This window comes from Phaethon aethereus (assembly GCF_964289735.1).
Source record: "Phaethon aethereus genome assembly, chromosome: 6".
NCBI classification, from domain to species: domain Eukaryota; kingdom Metazoa; phylum Chordata; class Aves; order Phaethontiformes; family Phaethontidae; genus Phaethon; species Phaethon aethereus.
The window spans coordinates 42,091,648-42,113,320 of NC_138580.1; the positions used below are offsets into that span (position 1 = coordinate 42,091,648).

The following is a 21,673-nucleotide window of genomic DNA, read 5'->3' on the forward strand; positions in this document are numbered from 1 at the left end:
TTCCCTTCTCCAGCTCTATCTCCGTGATCGAACAAGCATCCAGCCCTATACCTCTCAAGTCAGAAAACACAAGAGCCATTATTGTTAGCATTGGCGATTTATTTCCAGGGCTGGGGTTTGGGTCTTTACCTGAACATCGCTTACAAAGAGTAAATTAGTTGAGTTTTATAAACATTGCTTACAAAGGTCTCATCACCCAACAGGTAAGCTCCAGATACAGCACTCTGCCTGATGGGGAGCTTGGGTGAAACACCAATGGCTTTACAACAACCGCCCTGCTGAAAGCTTAATTTTGTTCAAGGCATTGTAAACACACACAAAACCCATTTAAGATGTGCATCCAGCTTGGCTTATGACAGGTATTGTCAGCGTATAATATTTGCCTCTTCTATAACAACAGCTATACAAAGATTTCAAAGGGCTTGATAAACCTGATACTAGAGCAAATGGTTCTCTTAAAGCCCTTGAAGCAAAGTCTCATGAAATCCCTATATATCTCCATTGCATATAGAGGTTAAAAAAATGTCACCATGAGTCCTTGGTACACCAAGGCATGGAAGCCAGGAGCCTCGGGCTTCACACTAATATATCTTCCCAAGTGACTGAAGCACTCCTATACAAATTATTTTTAACAACTGATTCTTAATTAAAAGCAAAAATTATATCAGTGAAACAACCCCTCCCATGGTGATAGTTTAAAGGAATGCTATTATTCCTTGACTGAAAGTCAGCAATTATTTTAGTGACATTTGAGATGTTTTCTGATCCTTCTGGACTGGAGCAGAGGCCTTCTCTCCTACCACTGGTTTCATCTGCTAGTGGGACTTTGATTTGGTTGGCTTTCTTGTTCTTCCCTTCTTACAGCAGCACCTGCGGCAGCAGAATAGGCAGCACTTCAGAGAAATGAAGAGGGAGAGGAACACCACGGCGAGGAGGAAGGCGATGACGTCCAGGGAGTGGTACTGGATCCAGTTCAAGTCGTGAGCAGCAGGTCGCAGGTGTGGGGCCCCTTTGTGTCTCATTACAAACTCCACCCAGTGCACGGCCAGGTCCAGGGGGTGAATGGGTCTGTCAAGGTGAAGGTCTGAGAGACGCTTGATGTTCTCTTTGTACCTGCCAAGAAAAGATGTTGGGTGTTTTCAGTGACTTGTGCTGCTGGGACTGTGTCCCCAGGAAAAAGAGATGCAGTGTCAGTTGTTTGATGGCCCACTGGGGGCTGCTCTGGTGGTGTTTCCCCAACACCACCACCCCATGAGAATGATAATGGCTAATTATCTAAGAAGGATAAAGGATAATTATGAGCCCAGAAAACTGCTGTTGTCAATGACAAATGCAGGAGGAGAGAGAAATTATTATTATTAGTAGTATTAGAAAATTAGAAAATTTATTAGACTATTACCGTTAGTATTAGAGAAAAAAGAAAAAGCAAAAGCTTGGTTTCAGCTGTCAGCAAAATCTCTGCAGTGAAGGATGAAGATATCTGGCTGAAATGTGAGACTGGATGTTGAAAAGCTGTCCAGCTATAGAACAAGATGCAGTAGTAGTAGTATTGCTGTAAGAACAATGGTTAGGAAGCAATGGCAATAAGGGGCCATTTCTCAGAAACATGATGGAGAAGAGGTTGCCAAGGACTGAGAAGTCCTAATGACAAGAGCTGGGAAGAGGAGGGTATGTCTTAAAGCTCTGCTTTGCTGTGATGCCTTAAAACACCTTGGGCATGCTGACTGCAATACTATGATACCTGCCGTAGTTCCCTGTGCTGCCTCAGCGCATATTCCTCCTGTTCTGTGCTGGGACTGTCCAGCCTTGCTGAGCCAGGCAGCAGCTGGCTGTGCTCATACAGGTCCTTATGAGCACGAAGGGGGAAAAAAATGACTAAGAAAACTGCTCTGCAAAATAAATGAGTGATAATAGCTCTGTTTAGTAAACCCTGCCAGCTGGAAGGCAATGCTTCCTGACGCAGTACAGCCTCTGGACGACACCGAGGCACTGCCACTTGTCTCCTTCCTCCTGCTGCTCTGCAGACAGCATCTCTGGGCAAGCCTCACGCAAAGAAAATCAGGCAGGCAGGCTGAGCCTTTCAACCTTTTCAGGCTCCCCACTGACTCATGTCACCACTGATTTGGGGAACAAAATCAGCCTGCCACATCTCCCTTCACCGATAACCCTTTTCTACCACATTGTGTCAAAGGCCTCGACATCACTACCTGGTAAATTTGCTTTAAGCAGGGGACACATCTTTTTCAACTCGATTTTTTTCATTGCACTTATACCGCATCTTCTCCAATACCTGCATCCTCTCCTATCAGCCAGTTCTTGTCAGCTAATGATTATAATCCCAGGCAGTGAAAAGTACGGTCCTGCTACAAGGACAGGACGAGGTTAACCGGGGGCAAGCATCAGCTTCTCAATGATGTAACTTTGATATAAGAAGGCATATAAGAACAGATTAGTATTCCAGAAGCTAGAGTGCTGGCATTACAGAAAAGTAGAAGGTGAAAGGCTGTGATTCTATTACTGACTTTTTATCATTAATAACTGCTTTCAGGGCAGTGGATATGTCCTTCGAAGTCATTTTGAGTATGTTCAGTGTCAGTCCTGCTCCCCGTGACTCTATTCGCTTGGCGTTGTCCATCTGGTCTCCAAATAAAGGCATTAGTACCATTGGCACCGCATTGCATATGCCCTCGTAAACACCATGTGAGCCTCCATGGGTAATAAAGGCACGAGTCTTAGGGTGAGCTGTGGAGGAAAGAGAGACTTGCTTAGCTATATTTGATTTGTTAAGTCACAGTAACACATCCCTGGGGAAAAACTTGCACAAAAATGGCACTGGTAGGTATAAATCGAGAACTTTGGGCTGTCATGTGCATCATTACTTATAGACAGACTTAGGTGCAGAGAACAGGACTTTACAAGGGTTGTACAATGAACCTTGGGTTGTAGAGCTCTGTGTTGGCTTGGGCAATCTCTGGAAAGTCTCGAATAATCCTCTAAAGTTTCTCAGATTTTAGGATGAAATCAAAGCCAAGTGAGGTTAAAGAGGATGTTACCATTGCTTTCTTTTTTATCATGTCTTTTATTTGCTGGTTTTGCAGATCTCCCACAGCCAAGCCCTGTCGTCTAGCCAACAAATGCACTCCTGGCAATAGCACATACAATTTTACCACTTGAAAAGTCCAATGACTTGTCTGGAAATGCTCACTCGGGGTCCTTTAACTTTCTTTTCCGTCCAGTAGACAAAACATGACAAAAACCCATGGCTGGGTGTTGAGGCTGGCTAGTCAGAGATAAAGACAGACCCCCATTTTTGACACTAAGAGGTAGTCAAGTGTGTTGGAACACCTTTCCAGACAGTGTTGTTTTATAATTCGGGAATTTTGAAGTTTTAATTGGATAAGTTTCTAAAAGATGAGCTCTGGTTCAAACAGCAAAGGCTGTAAGGAAGTCTTGTGACCCACAGTGATATAGGGAGTCAGCACAGATTATGCTAATGGGGCCTTACAACAGCATTATCAGACTAAAAAAACCACGCTGGTACCACTCAAGGTATCTCAGACCTACCTAGAAGATCATTCTGTGGCAGCCATTTGACAAGCTTTATGTTCTTCGGCAGGTTGGCGGGCACCTCTCCTGTGTATCGCCACAAAACCTTTCAAGAGAAGTAAACACAATGTGAGTTCTCAGAAGCCAGCCTCTTGTTGCTCCTCAGTGGGTTTGAAAAGCACAGCTAAATCATCCGTGGTGCACAAAACCTGTCTTGTCATGCAGGGGAGCTGGGGCAATAGTTTCTTCTGGCATCAGGAGAAAGAAAGGAGGACCAAGAACACTGAAAGCCAAAGGTAATCACATACTGTATTTGAAAACAAGTCTTGAATTGCTGTGCTGGAAGGGGAAGAGGGAAACCATACCGTCTGAGGGACTGATCCCAAGGCTTCTGCGATTTCTGTGGCTTTCTTGATAGGAATCTGGGAGACCATAGAGCCCAGTGAGAAGACAACAATGCCATGTTCTCCAGAGGCATTCACAATAGCTTCAAATTCCTGCCAACACAAAGCGCGTCCTTAGTCAAAGTCCCTTCCACGTCATACGCTGCAATTTCTGTCACATTCCCACAAAACTCTCTGGAAAGGCAATAAAATGAACACTCAACACAACAAAATTATGATCAAGAAAATTAGTTATTGTGGTGGTTTAACCCATCAGGCAGCTGAACACTCTGTAGCCGTTCGCTTACTCCCCCCCGCCCCATGGGGGGATGAGGGAGAGAATCAGGAAAAAGTAAAATTTGCGGGTTGAGATAAAGAGAGTTTAATAGAACAGAAAAGGAAGGGAAAATAATAATAATAATGATAAAAGAATATACAAAATAAGTGATGCATAATGCAATTGCTCACCACCCACCGACCAAAGCCCAGCCCTTTCCCAAGCCATGGCCCCTCCCTGGCCAACTCTCCCAGTTTACATACTGGGCATGCCATTGTATGGTATGGAATATCCCTTTGGCCAGCTTGGGTCAGCTGTCCTGGCTGTGTCCCCTCCAGCTCCCCGGGCACCCCCAGCCTCCTCACTGGCAGGCCAGCATGAGAAGCTGGACAGTCCTTGACTGCTCAGCAACAACTGAAAACATCAGCATGTTATCAACATTATTTTCATCCCAGATCCAAACCACAGGGCTATACCAGCCATCAGGAAGAAAATTAACTCTATCCCAGCCGAAACCAGGACAGTTTTCTATATGAAAATGAGTCCCAGGGGGAAAAAATGGGCACAGGTGGATGAACAAAGTTATGGAGGTGTGTGAGTGTTTGCAGAATTGAAGCCCGATCCGAGAGTCATGAGACATGAGAGAAAATTCACTTTAAAATAGTCATGTTGTAAAAGCCTGCCTGCTCAAAGACATCAGTTTCTGTGCAGTAAAAAAGATGCTGTACCAATTAAGGAGATAATTCATCATCATACTTTTCCTGGCAACCAATCCCCAGGTGAATACACTGTGGTTTATTTTCACATTTATTGCAAGTCAGATACTCTGGCTTTAGAGTTGATGCTGCTCTTTTCAAACCATGCAGCTGCAAGAGAGAATTAAGATTTTGAAAAGTGTTCTGACAGCAGAAAGCTCTAATTTCTAATACTGGGTCTGCTTTGGGTATGATAATATTGAACCACTCCCTTTTTTTATCTGTTTTGTTAGTTAGATTTAAATAATTTTATTTAAATAAAAGAAGGACTAGGAGATCTGTCACTGGAATCCAAGAACAAAAGGATTCTGATGAAGCATAAAAACAGCTGATGGCTGAAGCAAAAATCCTGTGGCATAGAAAAATATTTGCTAAAGCCAGGGAAGGAAAGACAAAACTGGAGGGAATTGCTGTGGGCATCAGAGTTAAATGAGTGGAAGAAAATTAACTAAATGTTCCCATAAGTCTGGCAATTGAAATGTTATCTTTAGGGTCTGAGGGGATAACTAAGACTGACCCTCTTAGTTTACACTCTGTTACGTATTTTTGTGCCTGACGAGAGTGCTGTGGCCCTTGGCATGGGCTGGATCCCAAACAGAAGGAGCCATCGAAGGTTTGGCGATAGCTGCATGCTGAGTGGCAGACGTGATGCTCTCCTAGGGGCAAAGAAGGTGAAATGTAACTCTTAGTTTCAGGGCTTGGTTCTCTCTTACCAGATTTCTCTGAAGACAGGCTCTCTAAGGCATCATAGATGTTTGGTTGGGAACTTGGGCCTCAGTTCTGTATAAACTTACAGACATCTGGGAACTGCAAAAATCCTCCCCAAATTACAGATGTGCTTTTGGTACAAAATTCTTTGGCAGTTCCTGATGCACTGGAACAGATACGGCTATTTCAGGGCATATTTAGCCTATTTATTTTCTGTGGGACCAGTCACATGAGTTTTACTCTGTTCTTTAAATGTTTTTGGGAGCCAAGGTCTGACTTTCTGCTCAGAAATGCCACTACCATTATGAAACTTTTTGTAGCCCTTCTTTGGGAATAGGTAGGTTATTTTACTAAAGTCTTTTTAACCAGCAGCTGCTTGTATCGGTGGGTGCTACACACGACCTTTATGAAATACCTGCAATAGACAATCACTGAAAAATAAAGAGAAAGCACTCAGATTTAGGAGGATTTCTTAGTGGAAAGTGGCAGATATCCCATATTTAGGAAGTTTGGCATAGTTCAAGCAAAATACAGTTGCAGTCCAGATCTGGGACAGAGTATTTTACACAAAAGATGGAGGTCTCTTGCTGCTTCACTGGGTGGTGGGAACTTCATTCAGGTCTGCTGCTATCTGAAATTCCTGCAGAAATGGTCCGCTGGTCAAGGGCGGAAGACTAGCATGATTTGGCCTGCTGCATTACCCCAGCTAAGCACCAAGTCTTGTCAACAGGTATACAAAATTAAATTACTGGAAATAGGCTGGCAGAAAATATTGAGGGAAAAGCCTAGCTTTTCGTGCACGCTTGTCTGGCAGTGTGGAGGTCTCCCACAAAATAACTTACTTCTCATTGCACAGGGGATGCAGAGGTGCAAAGTGCTTTCCTAGCCACTTCCACCTCGCTTTCTCCTGTTACTATTTGTTACTCTCGGCAGCTCCATCTCATGGTGAGAGCAAGCAGTGTAGCCATAGCTAAACGGGGAAAAAAAGGTAACTAACCTGTGATAAAGCTTTTTCCTGAGTGCAGCTTATGCCTCCAGTCAAGACCATATTAGGCATTAGGGGCCTGGGGTACTCAAACACAAAGTCATATTTCATGAGCCAAATAGACGCATGGCTGAACAATTCAAGCACTGTTGCTTCTTGTTGGAGGAATTCTTTGATCAAAGGATCATACGGTGAATAAAGCAAGCTGCAAGCCAAGGAACTGCTCAGGCTAGCTATGAGATTGCCCGTGCGCTGGAGGAATGTCATGCGGTCCGTGTAGCGAGTGAAGAACCTAGGAACGTAAGAAGGAGGATTTGGGCAGAGGGTAGCGTGGAATTCTAGGCTGCATGGCAGTCCCCGTACGAGGTACACAGAAGGCAGTGAGAGATGTTCGGCCACTATCTGTCCACAGGGAAAAAAAGGATCCATAAAGACAGCATCAAATTTGCTTTCTTCAAGGTATTTGATCAGCTCTTTGTTAGACAGAAGACGTTTGCATGAATCAAAGAACATGGTTGTAATATTTGCCATTTTTGAGAATTTTTCCAAGAAGGGTTGAGGTGTGAAACTCCTATAGCCTAGCTTTTTAAATTCTGTCTCCACATACTCCTTGGTGTAAGGCACAGAGTATGTTTTCACGGTATAATGCACTGATGAATCTATCCGCAAACTTATCTCTGGCGCAACCACCACGATTTCATGTCCCTTCTGTCTGAGCCGCTCCACAACTGGACGCATGCTGAGCCAGTGGCTGCCATCAATAGGTACAACCAAAAGCTTTCCACCTTCAGAAAAAGTCCACAGGAGCAGGAAAAACACAACCCAGGAGGCAAGAGAATTAAATCCTGGATTTGAAGAAGACATTTTCCTTGTGCTGTCAGCGAAGTTTTAAACGACCACAAAACTATTGCAGGGGATAAGGAGTGAATCGTGGGGTACTTTGCACTTTAATCTTACCTTAGTTAAGTGTTTAATTTTTAATGGACTGTATGTTTGTGGGCAGAAATGAGGGTAATTTTTAACTGTGGGTAAAGGTTGGGTTTATCATCTGTGCACACAGTGAAGGCTTTAAGCAACTGGGCACTGCAAGGTGAAGTTGAATGCGTGAATTAACATTAGCGGATTCAAATGCTCAAGCAAGAAGTGTGAAGCAATTGGCCATGCGTCGCACTGAAATGCTGAACAGTTATGAATGGGAGGTAACACCTGACCAAGCCATCACTATCTTATTAACATCCAGTTAATGATGAACTCCCTGCCTTAAGTCTGCTCAGCTGATTGGACATAAAACTTGGAACAAAAGTCTGACCTTTGGGTTACCTTGCACTCTCAGGGTCTAAACAAGAAGCAATGATTGACAGAGATTTGATATACAGTGGGTTGATAAGGATTATCTTCAGATTTACTTCTATATTGTACCAGTTATCAAAGTGAAAGCCCTGAGTCTACAGTAGTAGACCTGACACAAGCTTGGCAATAACTTCTGCTGTTGCAACACCACCACGGTCTGAAAAACAGAACAAATGACTGATATCTGCACTATTTGCATAGCCCACTAGGGAGATTTAAACAAACTAGGGAGGGAGGGTAGATACGATCCTGAAGGCTTCTTTTTTCTAATCATCCTCTTATATGCTATCTTACATTGCTGCTTACACAAATTCAGAGGCAAAAGAGCTCCCTCTACCATTTTTGATTGCATACTCCTGGTTTTGGGGTATGCATACACATTATCAGTCTCTTTGGCACACTGTAAGTGCCTGGGTATATACACAGAGTTAGTTCCACGTTGCCATTTTTCATGCAATCAGGTCTCCTGCAATTAATCGGTATTCCCAAACTGCTAGGGATATTAAAACGTATGACCTGGAATTACTTTGTCATTTATCTAGATATAACATATGTGCCATGATTGTCTAATATTATGGTGTTATGCTTACAACAAGATAAGTTATACCTAGTTAGATACATCACTTAGCCAACTTCGCCTAAGCTCTCCTGGAGAGAAACCCTTCACCTGCTTGCAGTGGAAGTCTTGTGATCACCTATCAGAGCCCGAGATTCCTACTTCCAAATCATGCCATCCTGGTGTTTGATCACACATTGGCTCAAGCACAGATACTACTATAGGGAGCACTTAAAAAAGCAAATCTTAAGCAATCACTAGTAAATGCTGTACTACCCTCAACGTAAACAATGACAAACCTTTGATAATGGCTGCTTCTGCTCACAGTTGATGCCTCCAACATAGACCATATTTGGCATTATTGGGCGTGGATACTCAAAAACAAAGTCATATCTCATGAGCCAAATGGATGCTTTGCTAAACAGTTCCAGTACTGTTACTTCTCTGTGAAGAAATTCAGAAGCTAAGTTGTTGTATTTTAAATAAAATAGATAGCAAAACAAATGCTCTGAAAACCCAGCCAGGAGGTTCTTCACACGCTCCGTAAATGTCATGTGATCTGAATTGGATGTGAAAGTCCTCGGCACGTAAGAAAAAGGACTGGGACACTGGTTGGCTTTGTAGTCTAAGGTACATGGAAGACCACGCATGAAGTACACTGAAGGGAGAGAGAGATGTTCAGCAACAATTGGTCCACAAGGCAACACAGGATCCATCATAACGGCATCAAATTTACTGTCCTGGAGGTACTTCATTAGTTCTTCATCATGTAAGAGATGCCGACAAGTAGAAGAGAACATGTTGGTCAGTTCTGATATATTGCTGAGTAAAATTGTAATTTTTTCTAGAAAGGGAGGGTTATCAAAAATTCTTTCACCGATTGAATGGTAGTATCTATCCACAAACGCCTGTGTGTAAGGCACAGTATATGTTTTGATGGTGAAAGACTGTGAGGTTTTCATGAGCAAAGTGGCTTCAGGAATCACCGCAACAATTTCGTGCCCCCTTTCCCAGAGCCTCTCCAGAACCAGACGCATGCTCAGCCAGTGGCTTCCATCCTGAGGCACAACCAAGAGCTTCCCACCTTCTGCCAAACTCCAGAAAGAAAGAAAAAGAACAAGCCCAGTGTATATCTGGTACCTCCACATAACTGTCATGGGGCTGTCAGCAGGAAAAGAAATGAACTGTTCCTTCTTACTTCTTCCAAGCAGTATATGAAAGAAAAAAATAGTTGTACCTCATTTATAACTTGATGGTCGTTAATCTTTACCTTTACAAAATGTTTGCTAAAATGGGTTGTTGGAGTTCAAAGATAGATCATGGTGATAAAAAAAGTGATAAAAGCAAATGGTGATAAAAGCATGGATAAGAGTGCTATCAAGGGATCTAAAGCAAGATGCATTTCCATGCATTTACGTTATCTTAAATGATTCGATACCATTAGCAGAGTCTTTGATTAGCAGAGGTAACAGTTGTTTGTAAAGGGATTTTTCTGTATCAGGGTTGTTTGAAGTGAGTCACTGTGCACTTGACTGTCCTGTGCCAGATTAAAGTCAGGAGTACTGCTTCCCCATTTCATGGCCACTGAGCTTCTCCAGAGAGCTTATAATACAAGAAGCGTGTTGCACTATTGACATGACAGACTTAAACCGCCAACCTTCTCTCTTACACCTTTGCTTAGAAAGGTGCCTGGAGTTCACACATGATGTTCTACATGGTAAGCAGGAGTTGGCACGCCAAGCAGTGGCATCACCAAAGTTTGGGTAACATATTAACCAAACAGTTTTTATATAAAAAATGATACAACAGAATATGCAGTTCTTGCTCAAGAGAGGCCGTAAGAGTTCATAGGTGAGTGGCTTGAGGCCAAACATCTTTTTGAAAGCAGTGATGCAGCAGAATATGTGGTCCTTGCTCAAGAGGGGCCATAAGAGTTCATAGGTGAGAGGCTATGGGCCAAACAGTTTTGAAAGTTCTTAATAACAGTTACTTTTCAAAAGAAGTTAATAAGGCTTGGCTGTGGTATGAGCAAAGGGAAGCCCACACCTGTGTCCTGTGGTTACCAGAAGGGGAGAACTGAGTTTCTCAGCTGCTTCTGCATGTGCTATGGTAAGATATTTAAGGCAAAAAAAACCCCAAACCAGACTGGAAGTCCTGTTCTCTATAACACTCGACTGGAGCCTACAGCCATTTAATGGGGAGTAACTATGATGATGGAGCCAAACTTTTCTGGGTAGCAGTAAATAGTACAATCAGGGACACAAATGGCAGTTTGAGCGATTCAGGACTGGACATTCTGAAAAAGCTTTTTATATCTGAGATTTTGACGGTTTGCCTGTATAACAGCATGGCTGATGTGCTCTGATGTGGAAGACAGTCCCACTCCGAGGACTTGTTTAAATATCTAAATCAGGCTGATTTGAATGGGATTTAAGTGCCTAATTTTTCTTGAGAACCTGGGTTGAAGCTGCAGCAAATGATGCAATGGAAACTCAATGGGTAGATGGGTGAATTAAATAGGCACCTATAAACAAAACGATGTCCTTGGATAGCAAGAACATGCAAAGGCACATGAAAATTTTTAAGATAAACCTAGAAAAGCAGATATATGCAGTTTGTGCTTAAAAGAAGTGCCTGACCAAGCAGTTCTCATCTGCCATCAAGGCATATTTCATGGAAAGGGAAAAGGTGGATTGCATGTTTACAAAAGCAAAACAAGATATAGGAATGGTAGCTGAACAAGAGCAATTGCTGGTTGGAGAAGAGAGACTGTTTTAGATCCCCAACCAAGCACACCTGATCGGAGACAGCTCTGAATGGTTTCTTCATACAGCCTGGACAAGTTGGCTTGGAGCAGGTAGGAGTGATGAGGAATGTGGTTCATGAAATGTCTACCTTTGCCAAAGGCACCTAGATGTGATAAGGACATTCCAAGGCTAATTCTAAGTGTGTCCTAAAAAGTTTATTTTTTATAAGAGGTTCTCCGTTGTGGCATGTTAAGAAAAGTGATTCTCATAAGCCATTCTCTAGACAGCAAGCAGGATTGTAACGTCTAAGGAAACTACATTAAAGAGGAAGGAATTTCAGACATCAGTACAGTCCCATTCTACAGCCCATTTAAGCAAAACTTTCTCTCTAGCTGACAGTGAGGTGATATTAAAAGACCAAAAACTAAAAGAGGGGGACAGAAGGTATTCTCACATGCCAGAGAGTTAGCTGCAGTACCAATGTGTGCATTTTCACATTTCAGCGGAAAAGATCTCTCAGTAAAAAGGCAATGCAGCTTTACATATGCTCTAAGGTGGCAGTATACACTCAGGTAGTTGCCCCAGAGTTGCAGACCTACTGTTACCCTATGCTAATCTCATATTTGAGATATAGTCACTTCCATGTAATCTTCAAGTTCTGCTAACATTTCAGCCAAACACGTATTATCTGTGTAACACTAACACATGATGCTATAGAACAACATGAAAAAGGTGAAAAACAAAAAACACCTTAAGGCACATTCATAAGAGTTTAAAAGTTGTGTCGCTGGATTTTGAGCAACACACAAAACCATTTCACGTGTATATGAGTCCTGAGACTGAAGTCCACTAGCCAAACAGCAAGTTCAGCCCATTTCAAAGGGAAGGGTGAAAAGACATATCAGGACAAAGTAAAGCTAAAGTACCGAGTTGAGTGCCAAGGTTGTATGCTGGAAATGGTACAGCAAATATCCCCAGTTAGGGGAATCCATGATTACCTCTTTTGTAAGACTACAAATCCTGGCAGTCAGAATGTACCTCTTATTAACCACTCAAATCCTTTTTAAAATCATAGGTTTTGTCTACAAAAAAAATAAAGATCTGCTGGTGTTGAGAGGCAGATTTTTTTTTTTTTGTGCATGGTGTGAAAAAGTACTCCCTTTTGTTTGCTTTGAGCTTGCTGCCACCTCATTTCAGTGTTAGTCATAGGTCAAGTATTGGGAGAAACTGCATATCAGTTCCCCTTTCACTTTTGCTACACTTTTCAGGATTTTATAGACCTCTGTCACGGATCCTCTGTTGTAGTTCTTTTCATAGGTTTAACTATACGGTTTATTCCACCTCTGCTTTTCTAGACTGAGTGCCAAGTTTGAATCCTCTTTAAAATGCTTCATTTTTACTGTGTGAGATTCAGCTTTTTCTGAAAAATAAGCCCTATTTCACTGTTTTGCAAAGTGAGCATCTGAAAAACTTACTTAACAGTCATTACTGAAAATAGAAGCTATGATGTTATTCTGCAAACCACAAAGTATATTTGAATACACATTTAAAGAATCCAACAGTCATTTTATAAGAATTAAGTAACCTAACTTATACTTTATTTTTATGATGCCAGTTGATACTTTAAATAAGGAGCATCACTGGCCTGGGATATGCAAAAAGAATGCCACAATGGAGAAATGGGCCAACAGGAGCATCATGAAGGTCAGCAAAGGCAAAAGCAAAGTTCTGCCGCTGGGGTGGGATAACCCCATGCCACGGGACAGGCTGCACTCCAGCTGGACAGACAGCAGCTCTGCAGAAAATGACCCAAGGTCCTTGTGGACAAAAAGTCAATGAGTCAACACTGAATATGAGTCAACAGTGTGCCCTTGCAGCCACAGAGGCAAGAGCATCCTGGGCTGTGCGAGTAAGAATGTAGCCAGCAGATGGAGAGAGCAGATCCTTCTCCTCTGTTCAGCACTTGGGAAACATCTGAAGACATGTGGGTACCTGTCCAGTTTTGGACTCTCCAGTACAAAACAGACATTGATGTGCTGGAACAAATACAGCAAAAGCCAAGTAGATAGTTAGGACCTGGGGAGCATGATGCACAAAAAGGGGCTGAGAAAGATGAGCTTGCTCAAGATTCAGAAGAGAAGGCTAACAGGAGATCTTTAACTACCTTAACAGATGGGCATAAAGACAAAGCTGTACTCTTCCGAGAGAGTGACAGTGATAGGACACGAGGCAACAGACAAAAGCTGCAACATGGAAAATTCTAATTGGATATAATAATAAATTGGATATAATAAAATGTTTTCACTATAAGGGTCACAGGAGATACTCAAAACTTGGCAAGACATAGAATGGAACAACCTGAACTGACAGGACCTGCTTTGACTAGGAGGTTGGCCGAGAGGCCTGCAAATGACCTTCCAACCTAAGTATCTTATGAGTCTATGACAATTCAAAACATAGCGAATCCTTCTTTAAAGAAACGACAGGATCGTAGAGGAAATCAGTAATGACAAGTGGACCACAGGATGAGCAAAGTTCTCCTCAAATGAAAATCTGCCTTGCACCACATCAACAGTCCTGAGCAAAAGTGGTCAAGCTTTGGTCGTGGTCAAACATTGGAACAGGCTGCCCAGGGAGGTGGTGGAATCACCATCACTGGAAGTGTTCAAAAAACATGTGGATGTGGTGCTTCAGGACATGGTTTAGGGGACATGGTGGTGTTGGGTTAACGGTTGGACTTGATGATCTTGAAGTTCCTTTCCAACCTTAATGATTCTGTGAAAGAGACCCTGAACAACCTGCAAAAATATCAAAGCTGGCTTTGAGCAGAGGCACATGACCAATGGGGAATTTCCCAGAGCTAAATTAATTTACAACACTTTTGCCATTTTTATACTGTGATATTCATATACCTTCATGGAAAGGAGTCCTGGCACCTCTTTGCAAAGGAAAAGTAGTTTGAAATGCTTTTACCCACAGAAAGAAACATTTCTAACAAAATCCATGTTACAACTTTTTAGAGTGTGTAAAAGCCTGCAAGAATGACAAGAAAAAACAGAGTACGACCCACCTCAGGTAGCTTCTTGTGAACACAGTTTACTCCACTAACCATAATCATGTTGGGCATCAATGGTCTGGGATAGTGTAAAACAAAGTCTAGCTTCATGAGCCAAATAGAAGCCTGGTGTAAGAGATCTGGCACAGTCACATCAAAACTTGCAGAAAACTTGCATCTTAGATCCCAGAAACCAGCTTTATGTCTATGGACATTTCACACACAGCAGAAACACAGTATGAGAAGCAGTGTCTACAAGATCAATGAGAGAAGAAGGTTCACAAAGCAAACAAAATGTTGCCATGGACTCTTGCTGCTGCAGCAAGTCAAGAGATGAACCTGCCATAGGAAACAGGTTGTTCTCCTACCTGTGAACAATGAGAGAAGACCCACAAGCACAGAGTCATCTTCTAAGTAAAGACAAATGTGAAAGAGCAAACTCAGGGTTTCATAGGTGACTATAAACAGTGCTCTCATGGATATCAAAACATCTTATGCCCTTCCCACAATCTTCTCTTTATCCTAGCTTTAGCAAAGAAGTTGTATTCATCAGTTGGTGGCAGGAGGTCTTTGTGGGGAGGTTTCTGAGCAAAGTGATCACATTCAGATCCTCCACAAATCTATGTGGACTTCAAGCAGAGCTATGCCCATTCAAAACACCACTTCCATTTTTATACTGTGATACTCGAGATATCTTCACTGAAATGAGTACTGGCACCTCTTGGCAAAGGAAAAGTAGTCTGAAGTAGTTTACTATCACTCAGTTAAAGAGACCTTTCTAAGAAAATCTGTGATACAAAGTTCTCTAGTGAACACAGGAGCTTGAGAACAAAAATCAGGCATGACTCACCTGAGTAAGCTTCCTGTGAGCGCAGTTTAATCCTCCAATTATGACCATGTTGGGCATCAATGGTCTAGGATAGTGGAACACGAAGTCTAATCGCAGAAGCCAAATGGAGGCGTTGCGTAGGAGATCTAACACAGTCACATCCCGCTGAAGGAACTCAGAAGCCAGTTTTGCATATGGTTGAAAAAGAAACTCACAGAGAAAATAACATGGGATGTCAAAGATTAGATTCTTCACCCGCTGGAAAAAGTTCATGCGGTCTGTATGCTCTGTAAATATCCTGGGGACATAAGAAGGAGGACTGGGACACTGAGTGGCTTCAAATTCTAAACCACATGGTATTTGCTGCAAGAGAAATATGGAAGGGACTGAAAGATGCTCAGCCAGTATCTGCCCACAGGGTAGTATGGGGTCTGTAAGGACAGCATCAAACTTGCTCTCCTCAAGATATCTGACAAGCTCTTTGTTGTACAGTAAGTGCACACAGGAAGACAGGAACATGGCAGATCCTTTTTTTAACCGTTTATAAATTCTAATAACTCTTTCCAGAAAAGATCCTTCTTTGAATACATCCTGTGAAAATGCTTGGAAATTTACATCCAGCTCTTCCTGCGTGAAAGGGACTGGGTACATTTTCATTATAAAATTCTTTGTTGGCTTTATGTACAAACTGATTTCAGGTGCAACAACGACTATTTCATGTCCCTTCTGCCTGAGACCATCCAACACGTCCCGCATGCTGAGCCAACGACTCCCATCCACTGGCACCACCAGCAGCTTCCCACCAGCAGCCGAACTGAGCACGGACAGGAGCAGAACCAGTGTTGCTGTGACTTGCGGATGAGCACTAAACACCGAGGCCATTTCTGCAGAAATCTGGTGAGTGCTGCCCGGAAAGAATATCCCCAGCTCTATGCTTTTAAGCATTCTGTGCTGTGGTTCTCCAGATGATCTTTAGACTTATTTGCTTTGCGGTAAATGTATAATCATGGACAAAGATAGAATAAGAGGTGTTAAAGTTCAACCAATTTGGCAGACAGTAATCAGAGCAGCAGCTAGACCGGGAAACACCCTCTTCTGCATTGGAGGAATGCTGGGATTTAAGGAAAGGAGGGATCCTTCAACAAGTGGTCTACTCAAAAGTGCCTATTAACAGATCATTAATTTTCCAAACAAGACTTTTCAGTTTAAGAAAATTTCTCCCCTCCTGCCAGTCCAAATAATTTTCTATTTGTAAAAGATTAGAAAAATATTAATGCTTCACATGGGAAATGGTCTGGTTTCTTTACCCTTCTGCTATCTTGACACTGTAATGAAAATGGAAAATTTGCTATCAAAGTTCATTTCCCTGAAAGGCCTCTTTTTGGAAGGATGAAGTAGAGGCTTGAAGGAGGAAGGACAAGGGCATGGTTTTTGCCAGATATATTTAAAACTGGATTAGCAACTCAGAAATACCATTCTGGATCAGGCTGGGGAGAGCATGCCCCTGGGCCATGAAAGCAAACACCACTAATGCACAGATAGGATTTGCAGACAATCAGCCCTAATTATGAAAATTATTGCACAAATAATTTTGACCATACAGTCATTTGCTATGGAAGTTGATAGTATGTAACTGAATTTTTTTAAGGATATTTACCGAACTACCATGTCTCTAGGTACACCCTTTGTAGGGAAACTTTTCAGAAGGCAGCGTAAGCTGTTATAGATGGCTCAGTGCTGGCTAGCAGCTAAGAAAACCTCCAGCAATTTTGCAGAAAATTGCATAAGGAATCCTTGCGGTGAAAGGATAAGCCTAGACTGACAAAGCAACCAGAACATTACCTGCCGACTGACGCATTATGCCACTTCATTTCTAAATTACGGAAGGATGGTTCTATTAACCGAAATGATTCATTGTTTTTAAAAATCAATTGTGACAGTCAAACAAATAGTTTCAGGTAATAATACCAATCTGGCAAACATAGGCAGCAGGCCTGCCTGCTAAGATGGGGATCACCCTCACTAAATGGGTGTGTGCCTCGTTAGCAAGAGTGCAGTGATAAACTACTTCCACCTAGCCCAAAGAAAACAATTGTGTAAGCAAAAATGCTTAGATCCTGCTAACACTATAGAAGAGTACCTGCAAGAGTGGGAGAGAATTAAAAACAACCCAGTTTTTCACCTATTTTCTTTGTCTTTACAGTATACCTTGCGGCACATGTAAATTACACAAACTCATGTATACAAATATATACACAGACAGCATTTGCAAACAGCCTTTTCCCTTCACACCTGAACATATTTTATCAAGGAGATCACTGACCTGAGATAATGGCTTTTTCTTTCCGCAGTTTATGCCTCCAATGAAAACTATGTTGGGCATCACTGGCATGGGATACTCGAAAACAAAATCCATTCTTTTAAGCCAAATGGATCCATGGCTTAAGAGCTCCTTCATTGATACTGATCTGTGGAGAATATCTGAGGCCAGAAGTTCAAATGGCAAATAGGCAAAATTGCAAAGAAAGGATTCTGCTGATTTCAGAAATAAGTTTTCCACGCGCTGGACAAACATCATATGGTCCGAGTTGTCTGTAAATGTTCTTGGGACATACGAAGGGGGGTCTGGACACTGGGTAGCCTGCAAATCAAAACTGCAGGGGAGTCCCCGTAAAAAGAAAACAGATGGAACAGAGAGATGCAGAGCCAGTATTTGTCCACATGGTACAACAGGATCTGTGAGAACAGCATCAAATTTACTCCCTTCAAGGTATTGCATCAGGTCCTTATTGTGCAGTAAACTGGTACAGGAAGAGACGTAGAGGCTAGAGATGACTTGAACTTTTTCATAAAGCGCAGTAATTCTTTGGAGAAAAGGTCTTCTCTCAAAAAGATCATTTGCAAATGAATGCATGCTTGCTCCCAGTTCTTCCCTCGTTAAAGGCACTGGATACGTTTTGAGAGTGTAATATTCAGATGCCTTCACATTCAAGTTTACTTCTGGTGCGACGACAACAATTTCATGCTCTTTCTGGCTGAGGGCCACCAGCACTGAGCGCATGCTGAGCCAGTGACTCCCATCCATTGGCACCACCAACAGCTTTCCACCATCAGCCAAGCAAAACAGAGACAGGAAAACCAAAACCCCCGCAGAAACCAAGTAACTGTATTTACTTACATGAGCCATGTTCCTAGAAATCCAAAGTCTGTTCATCTGCCCTGACCTAACAGATTTTAAGTAGACTCACAGCCTCCAACCAGATTCTCACATTCCCCCTTAACGATCTGGCTTTTCCAGCAAAACCAGTCACTAGTAACCATTCAAGGCATTGATGAATCATTTCAGGAACGTGATAAATCAACTTGGGTTGGGCAGAACAGGGCTTGGTATCTGATGCTCCCTTGGGATGGGTCCTTTCTGATTGATTGCCTGTGCTGATTGATGTTAGATTGAAAATAAAATCAGACTTTGCCAAAATAAAATCCCAAGTTTTTGAGTAAGTGCTGGCACTTGGAAGTAACTGGGCTTGCTGAAAGCAGGCGCTAAAATGCTTTTTTGCTTTCTGTCTTTTCTTTCTTTTTGCTAAGTATTTTACAGCTGTTCTGAAATGCTTGTGGAGTTTATGTTTAAAATTATAAAAGTATACCACTATACAATATCTGCACAATATCTGTGCAAATCCTAAGGAGGAGTCTCTGTGATTTACATACAGCTCAGCACTGGACCCAGGTACAACATCAAGTACAAATTTACTACAATAAGCAACACTGCAGCAGAGGTTTACATGAGTGAAGGAAAATCACTGAATCCATGCTGTCATGCACAAGACACTGTTCTCATCCTGACCTGTCTCTCTGTGCCTCTCTCGATCATTTCCTTCTTCCAGGAGCAACAGGAAGGAAAAGCCACTCAGTTTGCCTCGTACCTAATTAAACACAGGAAAGCCTGGACAGAAGTAGCCAGTTACAGCCCTCTTGTTTCAGGCGAGGAATTGACTTTAAATGGTAAGAGGTGGTGTTATTACTTCAGCTGAAAAAGTAGAAGTCAGATACCATGTCTGAGTACTTGTGATAAACTTGTCAACCTGCAGGATTATATTTTGTTGTTAGATGCAACAGTGTGATTCAGAGGCATAGTTGTAAGACAAGAAGAAATCAGGACTCAAGAATGAGTACCTCTGAAATAAATATTGCTGCTGGACTATGTTCTCTGGCCCCTGAGCAAGATGAAAGTGAGAGTGAGCTCTGTCTTCAGAGGAAAGTCTGATTTTAACCTTGAGCTGCCACATGGCCTCCCCAGCAAGCAGGATACTGTTTTCCCAGAGGATCTGCCTGGGTTTGTCCCTGAGGAGCCATTAAGCAGCTCTGATGGACAGAACAGATAGGAAAAAGCATTACCCTGATAAAAGTGGTCATGTGGGGGGTTGACAGGCAATTTGAAAGAGATTTTTGTGAAAATGCAAGATAGGAACACTAGCAGCTCAACAGAACTAAACAGTATTTTCAATGGGCAATGTCAGGTGAAGCACCGGAAGGAGTCAAGCAAAGCCTGAGGGCAGTTAAGGTTGCCTCTGGGGAAGATGTGCCAGGCTTGTAAAATGCAAATCTATTTTCTTGTGAAGCTTCACTCATTCGTGTTCACAAAGGCCTATGAATTTGAGGGAAGAGTAAGAGTGGTGATAGGCAGGAGGAATCCATTCTCTAAGACTCAGGGAAGGCTGGCAAGTGAAAAAAAAGTTCCAGGGAAGAATAGAGTTAAGTCTCTTTATCTTTAAGTAACGTTCAGTAAGGATAAAACTTTATCCTTTCTGGGAAACAATGTGATTTATTGCTGAAATGGCTGGATGACACTAACTACAGATTCATCATCTGCAGAGGAGAAGCTGCTTCCTCCTATTTCTCTTTTTCCACTTAATCTCTGGCATCACATGAGGCTGTTCTACTTACAGCACAAGCAAGCAAGAATATACACCACATGCAGCGACGAGATAACATACATCACAGGCACGCCTTTCTCAAGTACATTTTAAACCACAGATGCCCAAGCAACCACCCATCCACACTTCCCTGTCCAAACTGGATGTCTCCTAAAAATGCAGCTGAGAATTCAGCTGTCTAGTTTTTGTGATAGAAGCTGCTGTTAAGCCAAAATCTTCACCGCAAAATATTAGCCTTCAACTCAAACAGAAGACTGCTGCTACAGAAAAGAGCACGTAATGCTATTGCACATAACCCAGTGAGTTACTTTTCTGACTGGATAAGCAGCTAATGCTCTTGAAGAAATATTCTACTACCTCTTATGTATGTGGGACACAGAATTTTTGGAAGAGATGTTATAATTCACCTGCCCTTTTTGCATTAATTTCTGGATGAGGTGGTGTTTGCATACCTGACTGCAGCTGGAATTAAATACAACATAGCATGTGATCCCTTCACCAAACAAAATCCCCATGTTGGGCAGACCCAAGAAAAAGAGGTGGAATCACATCTTGTTCTCCTGGTCTACTCTACCACTCAGTTTTTCATGTGGATTGGCTATACAGAAAGTGTTAATCTAAATTACCTCTTTAGATAAGAAATGTCCATATCAAACACATATTAGACCTCACCCAGATTGTGCAGGTGTGTGACTGCCAGAACTTTTCCTTTATTATACCTTTCTCCAGCCAGTCACTGGCCTGACATAATGGTTTCTTCTGTCCACAGTTTATGCCTCCAGTGAAAATCATATTGGGCATTACAGGCATGGGATAGTCAAAGTCAACTCTCTTCAGCCAAATGGATCTGTCACTTAAAAGCTGTGTAACCGTCATTGGCTTTTGGAGCAAGTCTGAGGCCAGGCTTTCAAATGATGAAAGGACCATACTGCAGGTGAAAGACTCTGAAAAGCTGATGAGGAAGTTCTTTACTCTCTAAGGAAATGTCACATGATCTATATTGAGTGAGAGCGTTGGTAGGGCATAGGATGGTGGGTCCGGACCCTGAGCAGCGTGAATGTCTATAGCACACGGGGCACCCTGCAAGAAGAAAATAGTAGGGATAGAAAAGTGCAAAGCAATTATCTGTCCACAGGGTGTCAGAGGATCTGTAAAGATGGCATCACGTTTACTTTCTCTGATGTATTTCATCATCTCTTTGTTGTGCAGTAAGGAACTGCAGGAAGCTTGAAACATAGCAAAGCTCTTTCTGAAATGATCCCAGCTATTCAAAAGTCTGATCAGGAAAGGCTGCTCGCTAAACAAGTTTGCACTAAATAAGCGCATAAATTCTTCCATCTCTTCCTTTTTAAAAGGTACAGGATATGTTTTCAGTTCATATACCATGGAGGAATCTATCAGCATTTGGCTGTCTGGTGCAATAACAACTGTTTCATGGCTTCTCTTGCTCATCTCAGCTAGGGCTTCCTTCACACTGAGCCAGTGCCTGCTCTCGATTGGGATCACCAGCAGATTCCCAGCCGTGGCAGGACTCAGGCAGCACAA

At 42.4% G+C, this 21,673-nt stretch overlaps 1 protein-coding gene across 1 annotated transcript in view; it reads right to left on the bottom strand.

Moving 5' to 3' along the window:
* Window positions 1-815: 815 nt before the first annotated feature.
* LOC309406358 (UDP-glucuronosyltransferase 1A9-like) overlaps window positions 816-21,673 on the bottom strand; it is a gene marked incomplete at both ends in the record, with an annotated part of 31,148 nt that continues 10,290 nt past the window's right edge. The window contains 4 exons of the mRNA XM_082001496.1: window positions 816-1,113; window positions 2,523-2,742; window positions 3,565-3,652; window positions 3,912-4,043. Of these exons, the coding sequence (XP_081857622.1) occupies window positions 816-1,113; window positions 2,523-2,742; window positions 3,565-3,652; window positions 3,912-4,043 (738 nt within the window). The remainder of the gene's footprint in view (window positions 1,114-2,522; window positions 2,743-3,564; window positions 3,653-3,911; window positions 4,044-21,673) is intronic.